This window comes from Littorina saxatilis, linkage group LG11 (assembly GCF_037325665.1).
Source record: "Littorina saxatilis isolate snail1 linkage group LG11, US_GU_Lsax_2.0, whole genome shotgun sequence".
NCBI lineage: Eukaryota > Metazoa > Mollusca > Gastropoda > Littorinimorpha > Littorinidae > Littorina > Littorina saxatilis.
In genome coordinates, this window is record NC_090255.1 from 42,706,048 (window position 1) to 42,724,237 (window position 18,190).

Consider the following 18,190-nt stretch of genomic DNA (forward strand, 5'->3'; position numbering starts at 1 on the left):
TGTTTGTGTGTGTATGAGTGTGTATGTGTGTTTGTTTGTAAAGGTGTGTGTGTCCGACTGTCTATGTGCGTATTTGTTTGTTTGTTTGTTTGCTCAACGCCCAGCCGACCACGAAGGGCCATATCAGGGCGGTGCTGCTTTGACATATAACGTGCGCCACACACAAGACAGAAGTCGCAGCACAGGCTTCATGTCTCACCCAGTCACATTATTCTGACACCGGACAAACCAGTCCTAGCACTAACCCCATAATGCCAGACGCCAGGCGGAGCAGCCACTAGATTGCCAATTTTAAAGTCTTAGGTATGACCCGGCCGGGGTTCGAACCCACGACCTCCCGATCACGGGGCGGACGCCTTACCACTAGGCCAACCGTGCCGGTCTATGTGCGTATAAGTGTGTGTTATGTGTGTATGAGATTTGTGTCAGTCAATGTGTGTGTGTGTGTGTGTGTGTGTGTGTGTGTGTGCGTGCGTGCGTATGTACAGTGTGTGTGTGTGTGTGTGTGTGTGGGTGTTTGTTTGTTTGTTTGCTTAATGCCCAGCCGACCACGAAGGGCCATATCAGGGCGGTGCTGCTTTGACATATAACGTGCGCCACACACAAGACAGAAGTCGCAGCACAGGCTTCATGTCTCACTCAGTCACATTATTCTGACACCGGACCAACCGGAGTGTGTGTGTGTGTGAATGTGTGTGTGTGCATGAGTTTGTGTGTATGTTTGTGTGTGTATGAGTGTGTATATGTGTTTGTTTGTAAAGGTGTGTGTGTCCGTCTGTCTATGTGCGTATTTGTTTGTTTGTTTCCATAATTATCAGGGCGGTGCTGCTTTGAGATATAACGTGCGCCACACAAAAGGCAGAAGTCGCAGCACAGGCTTCATGTCTCACCCAGTCACATTATTCTGACACCGGACCAACCAGTCCTAGCATGCACTAACCCCATAATGCCAGCCGCCAGGCGGAGCACCCACTAGATTGCCAATTTTAAAGTCTTAGGTATGACCCGGCCTGGGTTCTAACCCACGACCTCCCGATCACGGGGCGGACGCCTTACCACTAGGCCAACCGTGTATGTGCGTATGAGTGTGTGTATTGTGTGTATGAGATTTGTGTGAGTCAATGTGTGTGTGTGTGTGTGTGTGTGTGTGTCTGTGGGTGTGTGCGTGCGTACATGCGTGCGTATGTACATGTGTGTGTGTGTGTGTGTGTGTGTGTGTGTGTGTTTGTGTGGGTGTGTGTCTGTTTGTATAAGAGATAAAGAGAGAGAGAGAGAGAGAGTGGGTGGGTTGGTTTGTGTTTGCGCGTGTGCGTAAGTGTATGTGTGTGTGTATGTGTGTTTGTTTGTAAAGGTGTGTATGTCCGTCTGTCTATATGTGCGTATGGGGGTGTGTTTTGTGTGTACAGTGAAGTGTGTGTGAGAGAGTGAGTGAGTGCGTGTGAGTGAGTGTGTATGTGTGTACGTGTGTACGTGTGTAACTTGGGTGTGTGTGTGTGTGTGTGTGTGTGTGTGTGTGTGTGTTCGTGTGTGTGTTTGAGAGAGAGAGAGAGAGGGAGAGAGAGAGAGTAAGAGAGAGGTTTGTCTTTCGCTGGGGTATGCAGTGCCTTGGCGTTGCACTTCTACTTAATTCACAGGGTGGTGAGACTGCTAAAAATTGTTTGAGTTAATGGTCATTCAGATTTACAAAATACCTAGCTTGATGGCTTTGGTTTGACTTTTTAATTTGGAAGCAGGCTGACATTTAACAGTTGCTGGGATGTGTTACTAAGTGGCAGGTTTCTGTCAGGAATCTCCTGTAACATGACTGCACATTGCATTGGTGTCAGAAGTGTATTTAACATCTGTACAGACAACAGTTGCATGTTTGCTGCAACGTTTGTCAGATTAGGGGTTGCTTTGAGCTGTCTTGCTATTGTTGCTTTGAGCTGTCTTGCTATTGTTGCTCTGAAATTGCATTTGTTTGGCTTGCACCTCATAGCAACCTTTTACCTGTTGGGCTTGTACCTCATAGCTACAGTTTTACCGGTTTGGCTTGCACCTCATAGCAACCTTTTACCTGTTGGGCTTGCACCTCATAGCTACCTGTTACATGTACCTGTTTGTCAAACTTTTGTTTTGGCAAGTACTTTGATAAAAGTGTGCTCTTTATTGTCTCTGTCTGGTTTTCAGTTGGTAGTTGTGTGTGTGTTTGTGTGTGTGTGTGTGTGTGTGTGTGTGTGCGCGCGAGTATGTGTGTGTGTGTGTGTGTGTGTGTGTGTGTGTGTGTGTGCGAGTATGTGTGTGTGTGTGTGCGAGTATGTGTGTGCACGTGTGTGTGTGCATGCAGGTGTTGATCGAAAAAATGGTATCTTGCTTCCATCACCATCCTAACGTACATAAGATGTATTTGTGTTGATAGTTTTCTATAGCTTCTATCGTGTGTGCAGTTCTCCTGTAGTTTGTTGATACTCACGACTATTTTCCATGCTAGTGGTGGTGGGGGGGGGGGGGGGGGAGGAGGCAGACGGGCTGGTTCCCACCTAGTTAGTTACTTTCGTATGCACACCAGTCCTGTCTACCTTTTGACTAACTGAACCAGAAAACATGTTTTCATGCGAGATAAAAAATAAAAAAACAAACACATCGACCGAATCCTATACACACCCCTATACCGGGGGTGTAAAAATCTGACAAGGGACTGGTTGGAAGAGTGTCTGCTCTACTTCTAATTAACTACGAACTCAAGAGTGCTTCATAGTCATACTGCCAATCCTCTGTTGCCCATTATGAATATTTGTGTGTGGGTAAAAACCTGAATGGAATTCGAGAATTCAACATTTGCTTAGAATGCATGATAAGCATTGCATATTACAGATGTGTTAGGGTATACATGTATTTAATTAGTGACTTTTGATGTGCAGAAAAATATGGCTCTGTGAAATGTGTGATAATAGAGCAAAAAATAAACAGTTGGTCTGTGGATGGTTTTGAGGTACATCTTTTCAGCATGTGTGTGGTGTGTGTGTGCTTGTGTGGCAATGCGTTTTCACAGTTGAATGGATGCGACAGGTCTTTGTGTGCCATACAAAATCCTAAAGACAGGGAATTGGTGCAAACATACACATGTACAGTGAATAACAACTGTGTGAATGGTGCTATACTGAATGAAAGAGTGTGACATGAAGTTCTTGTACATCATTGTAAAGAGTGTGAATGACGTTTTAGTTTAGATGTCAAGCGCTTAGAGCAAGCCTTTTTAACGAAAGTTTTTGATTTAGCGCTATATAAATGTTATTATTATTATTATTATTATTATTATTACACACACAAACATATCACATATCTGTACACAGAAACTTATATACAGACACACACACTCTGTGTACACGTACACACACACATACTGCGCACACATACACACATGCATATCTATGTACAATTTACACACACTGTACACACATGCATATAATCTATGTACAATTTACACACACTGTACACACATGCATATCTATGTACACTAGCTGTCACTCACTCACAAAAACATCGCCACAGAGTGCTGTCATAATTCTGTTATAAATGTTTATTGTTTAAAGAATGTCTGAGAACACATAATGCATAATCAACAGTTTTTTGCTCCAAACAGAAATAAAACACGTTCAGACAGGGTAAAAAGTCTGACAGAACTAATAACTAACTTGATGAAAATTAAAACCCAATACAACTGACAACAGTCAAGGATGAACAAGGAGACATTTATCACGCCAGGAGTTAGGTGCATATTGAGCTGAGAGGCAAAATGTTGATTAATAAATACAGTAGATGAAATGTTGACCAGACTGCCAACCCTAGTGAAAACTCAAGTGTAGTACTACAAGTAGCATTTTCACTGTTATCTTGTTCTTCTCACCTGGATTCTTGTTCCTATTCGATATTCAAGTGTAGCAATTTACATTTTGTAATGTTTAGCGTAGCAAATGGCGTTCCAGTGTAGCATTGTCTAAAATGTATTTGCGCATCTACAGTTAAGCTATTTGACGCAAGAATATATATATACACACTTTTACAAAGTTTATTTAGAAAAAAGAAACATAATGGCCAATAGAGAATGTCTGTTGTGCCCCTTTTCAGTGGGTTCATGACACAAATTCTGACCGCTACACAGAGTGAGAATCAGAAATGAGTACCAGGTCTCACAAGAAAGAGCTAACTGTTACATGCTTGTGATTATATGTTTGAGCTAAGAATTCTAAGCTTGGCGTAACAATGTCTTAAAACGTAGCATGCTACGCTAAAAGTTGGCAGCTCTGGTTGATTGAAAAATGGATGAAATGCAAAAAAATGTGTTGAAAGACATATCAAAAGACATCCTCTCAAACTGACGGAAACTGGACAACGATTGGTTAATGGGTATACGTAACCACTATAGAAGCCATATTGTTGAAGAAAATATGATTAAATTGCTTTAGCATCTAAGTTTTTGTCTCTATCCAATTGTGCAATGATCCCCGCAAAAGTTCACAATGACTCAATGACTAGTAAATTAGTAATCCTCTCACCAAACCCTAAACTGAACATTAGTTAGCATTCAGATGTGGGATTGAACAATGGCAAAAAGGACAATACATCTTATACAAACTAATCCACAAGACACCTGAGAGTGTAGTCCAAAATTATAATTTATGACAAACTATATAAGAAGAGGCGATGGGAGCAATTTGTTCTTGAATGTTAGCAAAACGTAGCCTACTGACACCTAACGTTTCCCAAAGAACCATTCTAAATTATGAAACACATAAAAATTTTCTCTTCTTACAAGACGTCTTCGTTGCTAATCACGAAGGATAGACACACAAAGTTTCATTTTTCAAGCTTTCAAAAATTTCCTTTCATATAACATCTATTCTTCGGAGAATGACACACGAATGACTCGTGAACTGGATCAAGGGCAAACACAATTTGCACCTGTAGTTTACCACACCTGTCACAATTTGCACCTGTAGTTTATCACACCTGTCACAATTTGCACCTGTTGTGTATCACACCTGTTACAAGATGGGCATGTTCACTGATTTGTGCTGTTAGGAAAAATATTGAGTACATCTTTCTTTCTTTATTTGGTGTTTAACATTGTTTTCAACCACGAAGGGTTATATCGCGACGGGGAAAGGGGGAAGATGGGATAGAGCCACTTGTCAATTGTTTCTTGTTCACAAAAGCACTAATCAAAAATTTGCTCCAGGGGCTTGCAACGTAGTACAATATATTATTACCTTACTGGGAGAATGCAAGTTTCCAGTACAAAGGACTTAACATTTCTTACATACTGCTTGACTAAAATCTTTACAAAAATTTACTATATTCTATACAAGAAACACTTAACAAGGGTAAAAGGAGAAACAGAATCCGTTAGTCGCCTCTTACGACATGCTGGGGAGCATCGGGTAAATTCTTCCCCCTAACCCGCGGGGGGGATTGAGTACATGTAAGGTGTGTTTTATAGCCTTCATTTCAATGCCCATGCAAATAGTACACATGTCACTATATTCCTCTCATACATGTATACACACAAATCTTCAAGCAAGTTTGGATAATCAGATTGATAAATAGTTTGAACTAAAAAACTAGGACTAAAACACAGGATCATAAAACAACACAGGCTGTGGTTACATGAAAACAATTCTCCAAGGAGCTAGCAAATGCAATCAGGTTTTACTTTAATCAGATTCAAACAACACAACTGTAACCAACATTCATCAACTGAAAAATATGTATAGAACCCACATAATAAGCGGTTATTTACAGGTATCGATGACATTCAAGCATATTTGAAATAAAACAATTATACTCGAAACATCTCAAGAACACATTGTCAAACTTTAACAAAACAGATTACACAAAACACTTGTTATCCTGAACCCATTTTACTGAACTACTTCAATACATTAAGTCAAGGGGACAAGCAGCGATTTAACTCTACTTTAAATCCTATGTTGCTGTTGTAAAAATAAAAAGGAATTACCTGAAAAAAACGGGTGTATATATATATACATATATCCCTAGCAAGAGATATTAACCAGTCTTGATATCAAGCTCGGTTAACCTAGACAGAAACCTAATAGAACTGAAACACCTGTGTACTAATTACTTAAAAAGCAGCACATTGCTGATCACAGTAACCTAGTATAGAGTGAGACTGAGAAGGAAAAAAACACCACAAACGCTGATCTAGAAAACGGTTACCGCAAATCTCACCATGAAGTCAAATAATAAAATAAAACAGAAAATACCTGTCTCGTCTGTCCCTCTGTTTACCAATGTCTGCAATATACAGTGCATGTCTATTTTTCCATGGAGATTCTCAAAGTGAATAATCACGTGGTTTCTTGTACTTGTACTGGACCACTGAATGAAGGGATATGATTATAATTTGTACATTGCCATAGATACAACACCATCAGACAAGTTTTACACTCTTTTAGTTGCAGCATTTATAATCACACATCATGAAATAGCACTAAAATTAGCTCCGAAGCAATCTATAACTATAAGAAAAGACTTGACCGTTGTGTAGCAGAACATTTTCATTATGTGTTCTTCATGGTAGAAAATGGACTCTGGAAGTTGTAGACACACACAGAGGTATACACACACATTAACATGTATGCACACACACACACTAACAGTGACAGGTATGCACACACACACACACACACACACACACACACACCAACAGTAACAGGTATGCACACACACCAGCTCACACACACACACACACACACACTAACAGTGACAGGTATGCACACACACACATTTTCATACAAAGCCGGGTTTTCCCGTGTAACATGCCCCTAATGGCTTTGCCGTGAGGGCGTAAAACTTACATTTTCTCTCTCTCACACACACACACACACACACTAACAGTGACAGGTATGCACACACACACACACACACATACACACACACACACAATCATAAAACTAGAACCAAAACAAACACAAATTGAAAACGGACAACTCATTTAGACAGTCATGTTCTACAGCCATTGTAGCATTTAGAAACCACAGGCATAGACTTCAATAGTTGGCAAAATTCCTTGAGATTATAGCTCTCTGCTGTATCGTCTGATAACAGCATGGCTTGAAGCGGTGGTCCGATATCACTACACCTCTTTTTCACACACTGAGACTGTGTGTGGTCCAAGGTAAGATCTGTCAGCTGTTGACACACTGGTCTGGACCAGATCAGGAAATAACTCTGTGTGGTCCAAGGTAAGATCTGTCAGCTGTTGACACACTGGTCTGGACCAGATCAGGAAATAACTCTGTTTTATGGGCAGTGGAAGAGTTGTCTTCTTTGAAGGCGAGGCAAGCTGGGCTAGACATCACTCATTTTCTTTGTTTCTCCTTTTTTTTTTCATTACTTTATTGTTTATTGCTGGGAAATTCAGGTCGCTTCCTCCCAGTGGAAAACTAGCAGCAACAGAGTCGCTCCACCGAGGTTTGTGCGTGTTTAGGTGTGATCAGCCACCTGCGCTTACGGCAGAATGACCCAGGTCTTTTATATGCCACAGTATTGACACGAGGGTGGTAGGTGGATACCGTCTCTGAATCTGCACATAAAGTTGACCCGTGTCCGTCCCGGCCTGGATTCGAACCCATGACCGGCAGGTCACAAGTCAAGTGCTTTACCAACTGAGCTACCGGGCCCCCATGGAATAACCAGTGGAGACACACCCATGGTGCTACATGTAAAATGAATAATGAGCTCCCAACTGCAAGCTTTTGTTGTGTGTGGGTTTGTTTGTTTGTTAAGAAAAAGGCACCTTATTGAGCGGAGCGGACAGTGCACAGGCATCCTTTTCTCTTGACAACATGCAGACTCCAGCATCTTTTTCTCTTGACAACATGCAGACTCCAGCATCTTTTTCTCTTGACAACATGCAGACTCCAGCATCTTTTTCTCTTGACAACATGCAGACTCCAGCATCTTTTCACTGTGGAGCCAACAGAAGGTCTCCATTAGTTATTCTCAATGAGCTATAAAATCCAGCTCAGTTTGCCTCATCTGCAAGAAGAACTCTTTCACAGCCAATTAAACCCAGACAGAGTTATTTCCAGAGTGTGTCTGTTTAAACCATCACTATAGTGGCAGGATACTAGCCCACAGCTCTGCTCAACACCCACACCACACAGAACACAATGCGTAACTAGAATTCCACAAAAACATCAGCTACGTCAACCCAACACCCTCCAAATCACATTCAACATCACGTCTCTTTTAGCTGGAGTCTAACACACCGGCTGTGATTTACTTTGTCTCAGGCAAGAAGATTTCGGTGTGTGAAGACAAGCAGGTATCCTGAACATTGGCACACACAGCAGATATTTCACCGTCTTCTGTCGGGTATCCTGAACATTGGCACACACAGCAGATATTTCACCGTCTTCTGTCGGGTATCCTGAACATTGGCACACACAGCAGATATTTCACCGTCTTCTGTCAGGTATCCTGAACATTGGCACACACAGCAGATATTTCACCGTCTTCTGTCGGGATTGTTGTGCTACATAGACACCAGACACACTCTGTCACATCAATGGGTCTTCTACAAAAGACGAAATACTGGCAGCACCGCATGTTATCTTTAGACAACGCTGCAACACGCTGACAGGACTAGAGCATGGTTGCTTCCAGCAGACACGACAAGAGTTCCATCCACAGGACGAGCTGTACCTCACACTGTGACACAATACGCCATACACTTGAGTGGATTTGATCGTGGTTGTCACTCAACCGTCTAACTGCAGGGATTCACACACCTCTGGAACGACTCCATGGCTCTCAGTGGACATCTCACTGCACTGAACCACAGCCACAATTACAGGCGGCTCATCCAAAATGAATTGTAAAATAATCCACAACAGCAGGTTCAACCTTGATGATAAGACTGATCATACGTTGCTTACAGTTACACACACCTCTGCCGATTTTGCTGACCGCATCACAGTCTGGCATGCAAACCATACAAACAGAATTATTGTCGCACACACATTGGATCAAATTCGTAGCTCCGCATGACTTGGCTAAAAAACATTTTCCTTGCAGTAGAAACTGGACTATGAGCAACCACAGCAGATAAAACGTCTTCCACTGCGGACTCTACTAACATAGTCTTCCACAATTCAAAACATGTCATCCATCGACCATGGTCTTCAATGAAAAACATGCGACCTGTCAGGCATTGTACCATGATCTTCTTCAATGAAAAACATGCGACCTGTCAGGCATTGTACCATGATCTTCTTCAATGAAAAACATGCGACCTGTCAGGCATTGTACCATGATCTTCTTCAATGAAAAACATGCGACCTGTCAGGCATTGTACCATGATCTTCTTCAATGAAAAACATGCGACCTGTCAGGCATTGTACCATGATCTTCTTCAATGAAAAACATGTGACCTGTTAGGCATTGTACCATGATCTTCAGTAGGAAGAATGTCGCCCATGGTAGAGTGGATGATATTCAGCTTACTACACTTCGCAGGTCACACACTGCACACTACAGACACAGGGCGTACAAGACTTCACCAAAGGTTGCTCCATCTTTAGCACCTGCACCTCGTGAACTGCAATGGAAAGCACAGCCTGAAGCTCAAAGCCTGTTGTGGAACATCTGTGCCCTGCAGATCTGAACGCCCAATGATTGCCTCAAGCTTGAAGCCTGTTGTTGAACAACTATGCCCTGCAGATCTAGACGTCCAATAATGTCCTGTAGTATGAAATCTGCTGTGGAACATCTATACCGTGCAGATCTGAAAGTCATATGATGGCCTGTAGCTCTAAGCTTGCTGTGGAACATCTGAGCCGTGCAGATCTAGACGCCCAATGATGGACAAAAGGCGGCGAAAGTCAGCTCTCTCCTCAAGACGCGTGTGACTGTACAAGGGGGAGGGGGAGGGAGGGGCTGGCAAGGCGTGGCTAGGACGGCGGGTTGCTGGTTTTCGGTGGAGACTTGGAGGATTGTCCCGACTTTGAGCCACCCTCTGAAAAACACCAGTGAAGACAATTTGAGTGTGTGAGTTCAAGTATGTGAATATATGCCTGTGTACTTGACATTTTTTGTGAGAGAGAGAGAGAGAGAGAGAGAGAGAGAGAGACGCTGATGCTGATGGTTTATTCATAGGCCATTGCCCTTATAAAGGGGTTTGAACAAAAAAGTTAACATTAACAGTTAAGAGAGAGAGAGAGAGACGCTGATGTTGATGGTTTATTCATAGGCCATTGCCTTTATGAAGGGGCTTGAACAAAAAAGTTAACATTAACAGTTAAGAGAGAGAGAGAGAGAGAGAGAGAGAGAGAGAGAGAGAGAGAGAGAGAGAGAGAGAGAGAGAGAGAGAGAGAGAGAGAGAGAGAGAGAGAGAGAGAGAGAGAGAGAGAGGGGCTGACTGATTAGTTGATTTTTACGTCCTCCAAGGACCAGATTGGCCTATCTTGGGAGTCAGCAAAGGTAAAGGTAGAGGGAGAGAGGGACGGAGAGAGGGACGGAGAGAGGGACAGAAAGAGAGGCTGTGCGTGCGTGCGTGTGTGTATGTGTGTGTGTGTGTCTGTGTGTGGTTTATAACACAGCAAGCCATGTAGTAATCTTGCACTCTCTCTCTCTCTCTCTCTCACTCTCTCTCACTCTCCCTGACCAGAAAAGAGCTAGGTGTAATAAAGACGGCATGTTACCAGCACAGGAGAGCTTGGCCATGTCTAACGGCAGCTCAGCAGTGGTGAGGCCGGCGTGGGTTTCGTCGCTGATGTCGGGCATAGCGTTGCGGCGACCCGTGCGGCCCGTGTGCATGAAGTTTTCCAGTGCTTCCTTCGTCTCCATCTCGCTCCCGTCCTTGTCCTTCTGACTTTTGTCTGGCGCTGACCCCTGACCCCCAGCCTCCGCCGTCCCTGCAACAGGCTGCAACAGCAAGGCCGGGGTCAGACAATACATCAAGGTGCTTTTTATTTTATTATTTTTCATTTTTTTAAATTGTAAAAAAAAAATTAAGGGAGGGGGGGGGGGGGAGGAGGGGAGGAGGAGGTTAACAATCAATAATTGGGGTGGTGAAAAGATTTTTTTTTTAATTACTGGTTGAAAGTAGAACAGGGGCCAGTTTCATAAGATAGCAGTGAACCGACTGACAGTCGATCGACTGCCCAGTCGATGGACTGTGGTTGATCGCCGGGTCACCGAAAAGCGCATTTCATGAGCGAATCACCGTCACCCGCGGACAACCGCAGTCGACCGACTGTACAGTAATCCAAATGGCCAAGTCGAGGGCTAAATTTAGCAACATTACCACTTCCGTTTGCTCATTCGCAGGTGGAAATGGCCGATTTCGAAGAAAAAACAAGTCTCGGCCCGCTCAAAATAACAATGACCGAGACTTTCAGTAATTCCTTCGCGTGACGTCGAACCCTCTTACGCCATAATGTGACGTCTTCAAGACATAACCCTGACTTGTCTCCTGGATTACTGCGTCATGATAGATACATTTCGAAGAACAATCACAAGGTTTGGCTCACAATCCAAACAAGTGTGAGCATTCTGCCATTGACTGTGCGGATAATTACATTTATTTTCGGTTTACCGCAGTAAGCCGAACACAGTGTTGGGGGGAGAGCATCACCGTGTTTGGCCAACTTCCGGTGAGACGACCCGCAGTCGGCCGACTGAAATTTTGTTCGTGAAACCCGATAACGTCGGATTACTGTGGTTCTCTCGGACAACTGCAGTTGGTCGACTGTGTTTCTGGCTTATGAAACTGGCCCCAGGTGTTGCCATGTCAGTTAATTTTAGCACACTTTTTATCTTTTGAATTAATTCACGAAAACGCTTGTGCAAAACTTGGCTTTCACCCTCCTTCAATATATATATATAGAGAGAGAGAAAAACTAGACTGGCTGAATGAAGTTAACACTGGCTGAATGAAGTTAACAATGAACAGTCAGACAAACTTCAAAGTTAACAGAAAAGTCAATCTCTCATGATAAAGTAGAAAGAAAGTTTTTGGAAAGAACATTCAGATTAGATCTTTACCTTCCAGAGTCAAACAATTGAAATCAGGTCAAATAATGTTTGAGTAACCCTATAGAAAGAAACATATGCATGCATCAAGTATGGCCTTAAACTGATCTAAACCAACACTGATTTTTGCTATGATCTCAAAATATTTGTCTTCAGCCCCAAACAATCATTTTCTAAATGATCCAGGTAAAGTAACCATGACAACAGCTCAGGCAACAAAATCAATGACCAGCATGAGGACAACATGTAATTAATTATGTGAGCAGGTCAAACATCAAGCATCCAATCAAAAGCTGGACAAAGACACAGTTAACTGCAGGCATACTGTGCAACATCTAAAGCTATCATCATCATCATCATCATCATCATCATCACCATCATCATCACCATCATCATCACCATCATCATCATCATCACCATCATCATCATCACCATCATCATCATCACCATCATCATCATCACCATCATCAGTGACACCACTGATTGTGTATCAGCAGGCATACATGATTGTAATCATAAATCAATCATGGGGGAAAAAATGAGAAAAACAATTAATAAAAAAAAAAATAAAGAAAAGGTGAGAGAAAAATAGTCTCCAAGTCCAAGCAAATAAAGCCTGTATTCAGTAGGATTGCTGTGGCTGGTTTAAGAAGCTACAAAAATCCTGAACAAGTCGCAATGGGCAAATCATAAACAGGTCAACAGAATCTGGAATAACTCCCCCCCCCCCCCCCCTTTTACTCCATTTCAAGATAAAATTTTAGGCAGTTTATATTTCACAAGAAAAATCAGCTAGAAATAGCTCCCTGTTTAAACTCCTGGTCACCTTTTGGTTTGGCTATCCTCTAGCAAAATACTGCTGGTCTATTCTTACTGCATAATTCTTGCAACCTGGGTCTCTGATGGCTTTATTCCCTGCCCAAAATGGAAGCAGCCAGGCTCCGGAAATAGCTCGCAACTGCTCTCCTGGTGGTTAATTTGGGCAATTTGCTGGTGTGAGGACTCCAAGGTTGTGCACTCAGGTGCCGATCATTTTCCCTACAATGGGTCCTGGGACCAACCCCATTCTCCTGGCCAAATAGGCAATTGTCAAATATAGGGAGGTTGTGTGATGGTGGGGGGTGATTGTGAGTGGTGTGGTGTGGTGTGTGTGTATGTGTGTGTGTGTGTGTGTGTGGTGTGTGTGTATGTGGTGTGGTGTGGTGTGGTGGTGTGGTGTGGTGTGTGTGTGTGGTGTGTGTGTATGTGGTGTGGTGTGGTGTGGTGTGTGTGTGTGGTGTGGTGTGGTGTGGTGTGTGACTGTGTGTGCGGATGTGTGTGTGTGTGTGTGTGTGTGTGTGTGTGTGTACGGGTGTGTGTATGTGTGTGTGTGTGCATTTCTATGTATGCATGTACATGCAAGTGTGCACATACCTGTGTCTGTGTGTGTGTGTGTGTGTGTGTGTGTGTGTGTGTGTGTGTGTGTGTGTGTGTGTGTGTGTGTGTGTGTGTGTGTGTGTGTGTGTGTGTGTGTGTGCATGCATGTGTCCTCAGAGAATTATCCTCAAGGAAATTGGGGCTGCTATACCTGAATATAGTCTTCCGTTTTTGTGTTTTTTCTTACACTTACATTTGACAACTCTAACTTTGATTTTTCCAGGCCTTCCGTTGCCCTATTTCTGACTGGATTTTATTAAACAACTTTCTACAAAAACCAAGACCATACCCAACTTACCAAACAAGTCTCACATTTCATACCAGCCACAAAATCAAGGGATATAGTGCCAACACATGGAAAGATCAATGCTTCTGACTCTCTTAGCAAAAGAAAGAAGGGTTGCAATTGACTACACTCCTACACAAATAAACGGTGGCAACCTGAAAATGGCAGCAAATAAACAAGCTAATACAAAATAAAAGGAAATGGGTAAGCATACAATTCAACGACTGGAAAATAATGTATGATGAAAAGGAGTGAACCATAATTCCTTAAGAAGATTACTTGCCGTGTTACCAGCATTGTGCAGAATTGAAAACAAACAAGACCTCCAACTAAACAAATCTGATTTTTTTTTTTACAGGGTAGGGGAAGGGGTGGGGAGGGACCCATCAATAGATACAATCTAAAACTGACCATGCCTCTGGATAACCGAGGTAGTTACATGCATAACTCAACAGAGTGAAACAACAAAAGACAGAGTACTATTCTTGATCAGCAGCTTTTCAGTGTGCATAATAACAGACGAATTCCGAAAATAACTCCGTCGGGTTCGTACGGGTTGTGGGAGAGTGACTTTTTCTTGCAAAACGGCAGACAAACAATGGGGGCACCAATCACTAGCAAGGGGTGTGCTGGAAACTTGTGCATGTTTTCACATGTTTTCGGCACACCCCTCGCTAGTGATTGGTCCATTTATTGTTTGTTGGCCGTTTTGCAAGAAAAGGTAACTCTTCCACAGCCCCTACAAACCCGACGGAGTTATTTCCAAAAATCGTCTTTTGGATGTAAATGATTCCTAAATGGACAACTATAACCAACCAAAGAAGTATGCAATGAAGGCTATCCTTTCCCTTATGACTTTGCACTAGTTTCTTTCTCTTTACAAATGTGTGTTCTCTCTCCCTCTCTCTCTCTCCCTCTCTCTCCCTCTCTCTCTCCCTTTTTGTTTTAAAAAAACTAATTCTGCCACTTGCCCTGCTGCAGCTGAGTGAAAACTGACCATGAAAGCACAATGCAATAAAGGCCACATTTTTCTTAGTATTCTTTGCCCTACTCTTTCCCTCTACGTATACAACTTTTTTGTCTGTTTTGTGTGTGTGTTTTTGTGGTCTACTTATATATCTTTATATTTCTCTTTCAACAATGGCTGCAGCTGACTGTGAAGACAGCCAACCAAAGAATAATGTGATGGGAAGGGCCGCACTTTCCCTTCATATCTCTTGCCCTATTGTTTCCCTCTTTACTGATTCCTTTTGGTTTTTTCTTCTCTTTTTTTTCTTCTTCTTTTTTCTTCAACTTTAAAAACGGGAACTACTGTATCTCCGTGGACACTTAACCAGATGAAAAAAAATTACATGTACCTTCTTTTTTATTTCCACCTTCTTTAAATTCATGTACTTTACAAAATGAAGACAATCTTACCTTTATATTCATCTTTGTATTTTCCCCCTTCTTAAAACTCTCAACCTATTATGTATCTCAGTAGCCACAGGCAAGATGACGACAATTTTCCCTTCATATTCATCTTCGTATTTTCCCCCTTCTATAATGTGTCAAACTACTGTATCAGGGTGGGGACTGACAAGATAAAGACAAACTTCCCTTCTTGTTTCTCCCTTCAAACCACTGTATCAGAGAGTTCCCCCCTTCTATAAAGTGTCAGACCACTGTATCAGAGAGTCCCCCCTTCTATAAACTGTCAGACCACAGTATCAGAGAGTTCCCCCCTTCTATAAAGTGTCAGACCACTGTATCAGAGAGTTCCCCCCTTCTATAAACTGTCAGACCACAGTATCAGAGAGTTCCCCCCTTCTATAAAGTGTCAGACCACTGTATCAGAGAGTTCCCCCCCTTCTATAAACTGTCAGACCACAGTATCAGAGAGTTCCCCCCTTCTATAAAGTGTCAGACCACTGTATCAGAGAGTTCCCCCCTTCGATAAAGTGTCAGACCACTGTATCAGAGAGTTCCCCCCTTCGATAAAGTGTCAGACCACTGTATCAGAGAGTTCCCCCCTTCTATAAAGTGTCAGACCACAGTATCAGGGTGTAGATCGACTCACAAGATGAAGACAATCTTCCCTTCATTCGTATGTTCCCCTTTCTATAAAGTGTCAGACAACTGTATCTGAGAGTTCTGCCCTTCTATAAAGTGTCAGACAACTGTATCTGAGAGTTCCCCCCTTCTATAAAGTGTCAGACAACCGTATCTGAGAGTTCCCCCCTTCTATAAAGTGTCAGACAACTGTATCAGAGAGTTCTGCCCTTTCTATAAAGTGTCAAACAACTGTATCTGAGAGTTCCGCCCTTCTATAAAGTGTCAGACAACTGTATCAGAGAGTTCTGCCCTTTTTATAAAGTGTCAGACAACTGTATCTGAGAGTTCTGCCCTTCTATAAAGTGTCAGACAACTGTATCTGAGAGTTCCGCCCTTCTATAAAGTGTCAGACCACTGTATCAGAGAGTTCCCCCTTCTATAAAGTGTCAGACAACTGTATCAGAGAGTTCCCTCCTTCTACAAAGTGTCAGACCACAGTATCAGAGAGTTCCCCCCTTCTATAAAGTGTCAGACCACTGTATCAGAGAGTTCCCCCCTTCTATAAAGTGTCAGACCACAGTATCAGAGAGTTCCCCCCTTCTATAAAGTGTCAGACCACAGTATCAGAGAGTTCCCCCCTTCTATAAAGTGTCAGACCACAGTATCAGAGAGTTCCCCCCTTCTATAAAGTGTCAGACCACAGTATCAGAGAGTTCCCCCCTTTTATAAAGTGTCAGACCACAGTATCAGGGTGTAGATCGACTCACAAGATGAAGACAATCTTCCCTTCATTCGTATGTTCCCCTTTCTATAAAGTGTCAGACAACTGTATCTGAGAGTTCTGCCCTTCTATAAAGTGTCAGACAACTGTATCAGAGAGTTCTGCCCTTTCTATAAAGTGTCAGACAACTGTATCTGAGAGTTCTGCCCTTCTATAAAGTGTCAGACAACTGTATCTGAGAGTTCTGCCCTTCTATAAAGTGTCAGACAACTGTATCTGAGAGTTCCGCCCTTCTATAAAGTGTCAGACAACTGTATCTGAGAGTTCCGCCCTTCTATAAAGTGTCAGACAACTGTATCTGAGAGTTCTGCCCTTCTATAAAGTGTCAGACAACTGTATTTGAGAGTTCCCCCCCCTTCTACAAAACTATCAAACTACTGTATCAGGGTGGAGAGGGACAAGACGAAGACATGAGCCGGGCATGGTTCCAACCTGCTTGGCCGCAGCCTTGACCTTGCGACACAGCGTCCTCAGCCTGTGGCCCGTCCTGTGCTGGCCGTAGCGTCCTGACTTGGGCGCCCTCTTGGGAGCCCTCAGCGGATCGCCGGGGCTCTCTCTCGCTGACGGGGGAGCGGCTGTCGGGAGGTGGGCGGTGCGAGTGGGCTTAACCATGCTGCCGGACTCTGCTGGGCACCAGGGGTACAGGGTCAGTGCTGCAGTGGGTCCCCCATTTTAACACCTCGTATCTCTTGTTCTCAGATTTCCACTTTAATTTGTATAATGTTTATATCCATTTTATCTCCCATTCTATTTACACTTCCTCCCTTGTTTTTTCCAAATGTTCTCTTAAAATTGAATGCCTTTGTCCATTTTAAGACCTGACCTGGCTTGTTTTCTTCAATGTTCTCTTAATATTGTTTGTCTTTCTCCATTCTAACACCTTCACTCTTGGGTTTTTTCTCCAAATTTGTCCCAATGAACTGTGTATCGTGGCTTTTGAAAACTTCTTGTTTTCAGATTTGTTGTTCATACAGATTAAAGTCCTAACAAATTTCCTCCATTTTAAAACATTGATACTTTAATGACTTATTTTGCACTTTTTTTTGTTCAGAAAATATGTACATGACCAATGTATGACCATTTTGAGGTCTTCATCCTTTCATGCATGTTTTCGCAAGTCTTCTGTTCATAAAGTTGGATTTTTTCTTCACAAATTCTGTAAAGTTACTTCCGTTGTAAAAATTCTTCCGTTTAAATCTGAAGATGTTGCTTTCTTAGATCTTCTCTTAATAGAGCTGTCATCCTAATATTTTAAGACTTCCTCACGTTTAAAATTTATTTTTTTGCAGATGTTTTGAGGTCTTGCAAGGGGGGACCACTGTATCACTTTCTCTTGTTAGAAATGGGGGGGGGGGGGGGGGTTATGGGTAGGGGTGGAGGTGTGTTGGGTAGGGGAACAAAGGAGAGGGGTGTCTATAATAATTCTTGATGATGGGTATAGGGTTGAACAGTATAGGACATGCAGAGGGATGGAACTGAGAGAATTTGCTAAAACTATACCTGTAGCTTAATGAATGAGGGTGGGGATTGGGTGAGGGGTATGATTGGGCGAGGGGTATGATTGGGCGAGGGGCCAGGGGTATGATTGGGCGAGGGGTATGATTGGGCGAGGGGCGAGGGGTATGATTGGG

General features: G+C 42.8%; 2 protein-coding genes across 3 annotated transcripts in view; both read right to left on the reverse strand.

Moving 5' to 3' along the window:
* LOC138980528 (uncharacterized) overlaps positions 1-18,190 on the reverse strand; it is a 321,773-nt gene that overhangs the window by 208,535 nt on the left and 95,048 nt on the right. The gene's annotated exons all lie outside the window — the stretch shown is intronic.
* Positions 4,177-17,837, reverse strand: LOC138980534 (cAMP-dependent protein kinase inhibitor beta-like). The gene is made up of 3 exons (XM_070353431.1): positions 16,992-17,837; positions 10,710-10,932; positions 4,177-10,024 (listed from the first exon to the last, which is right to left on the reverse strand). Exons 1-3 carry the CDS (start codon positions 17,169-17,171, stop codon positions 9,960-9,962), a joined length of 468 nt encoding a protein of 155 aa, XP_070209532.1. The 5' UTR covers positions 17,172-17,837; the 3' UTR covers positions 4,177-9,959.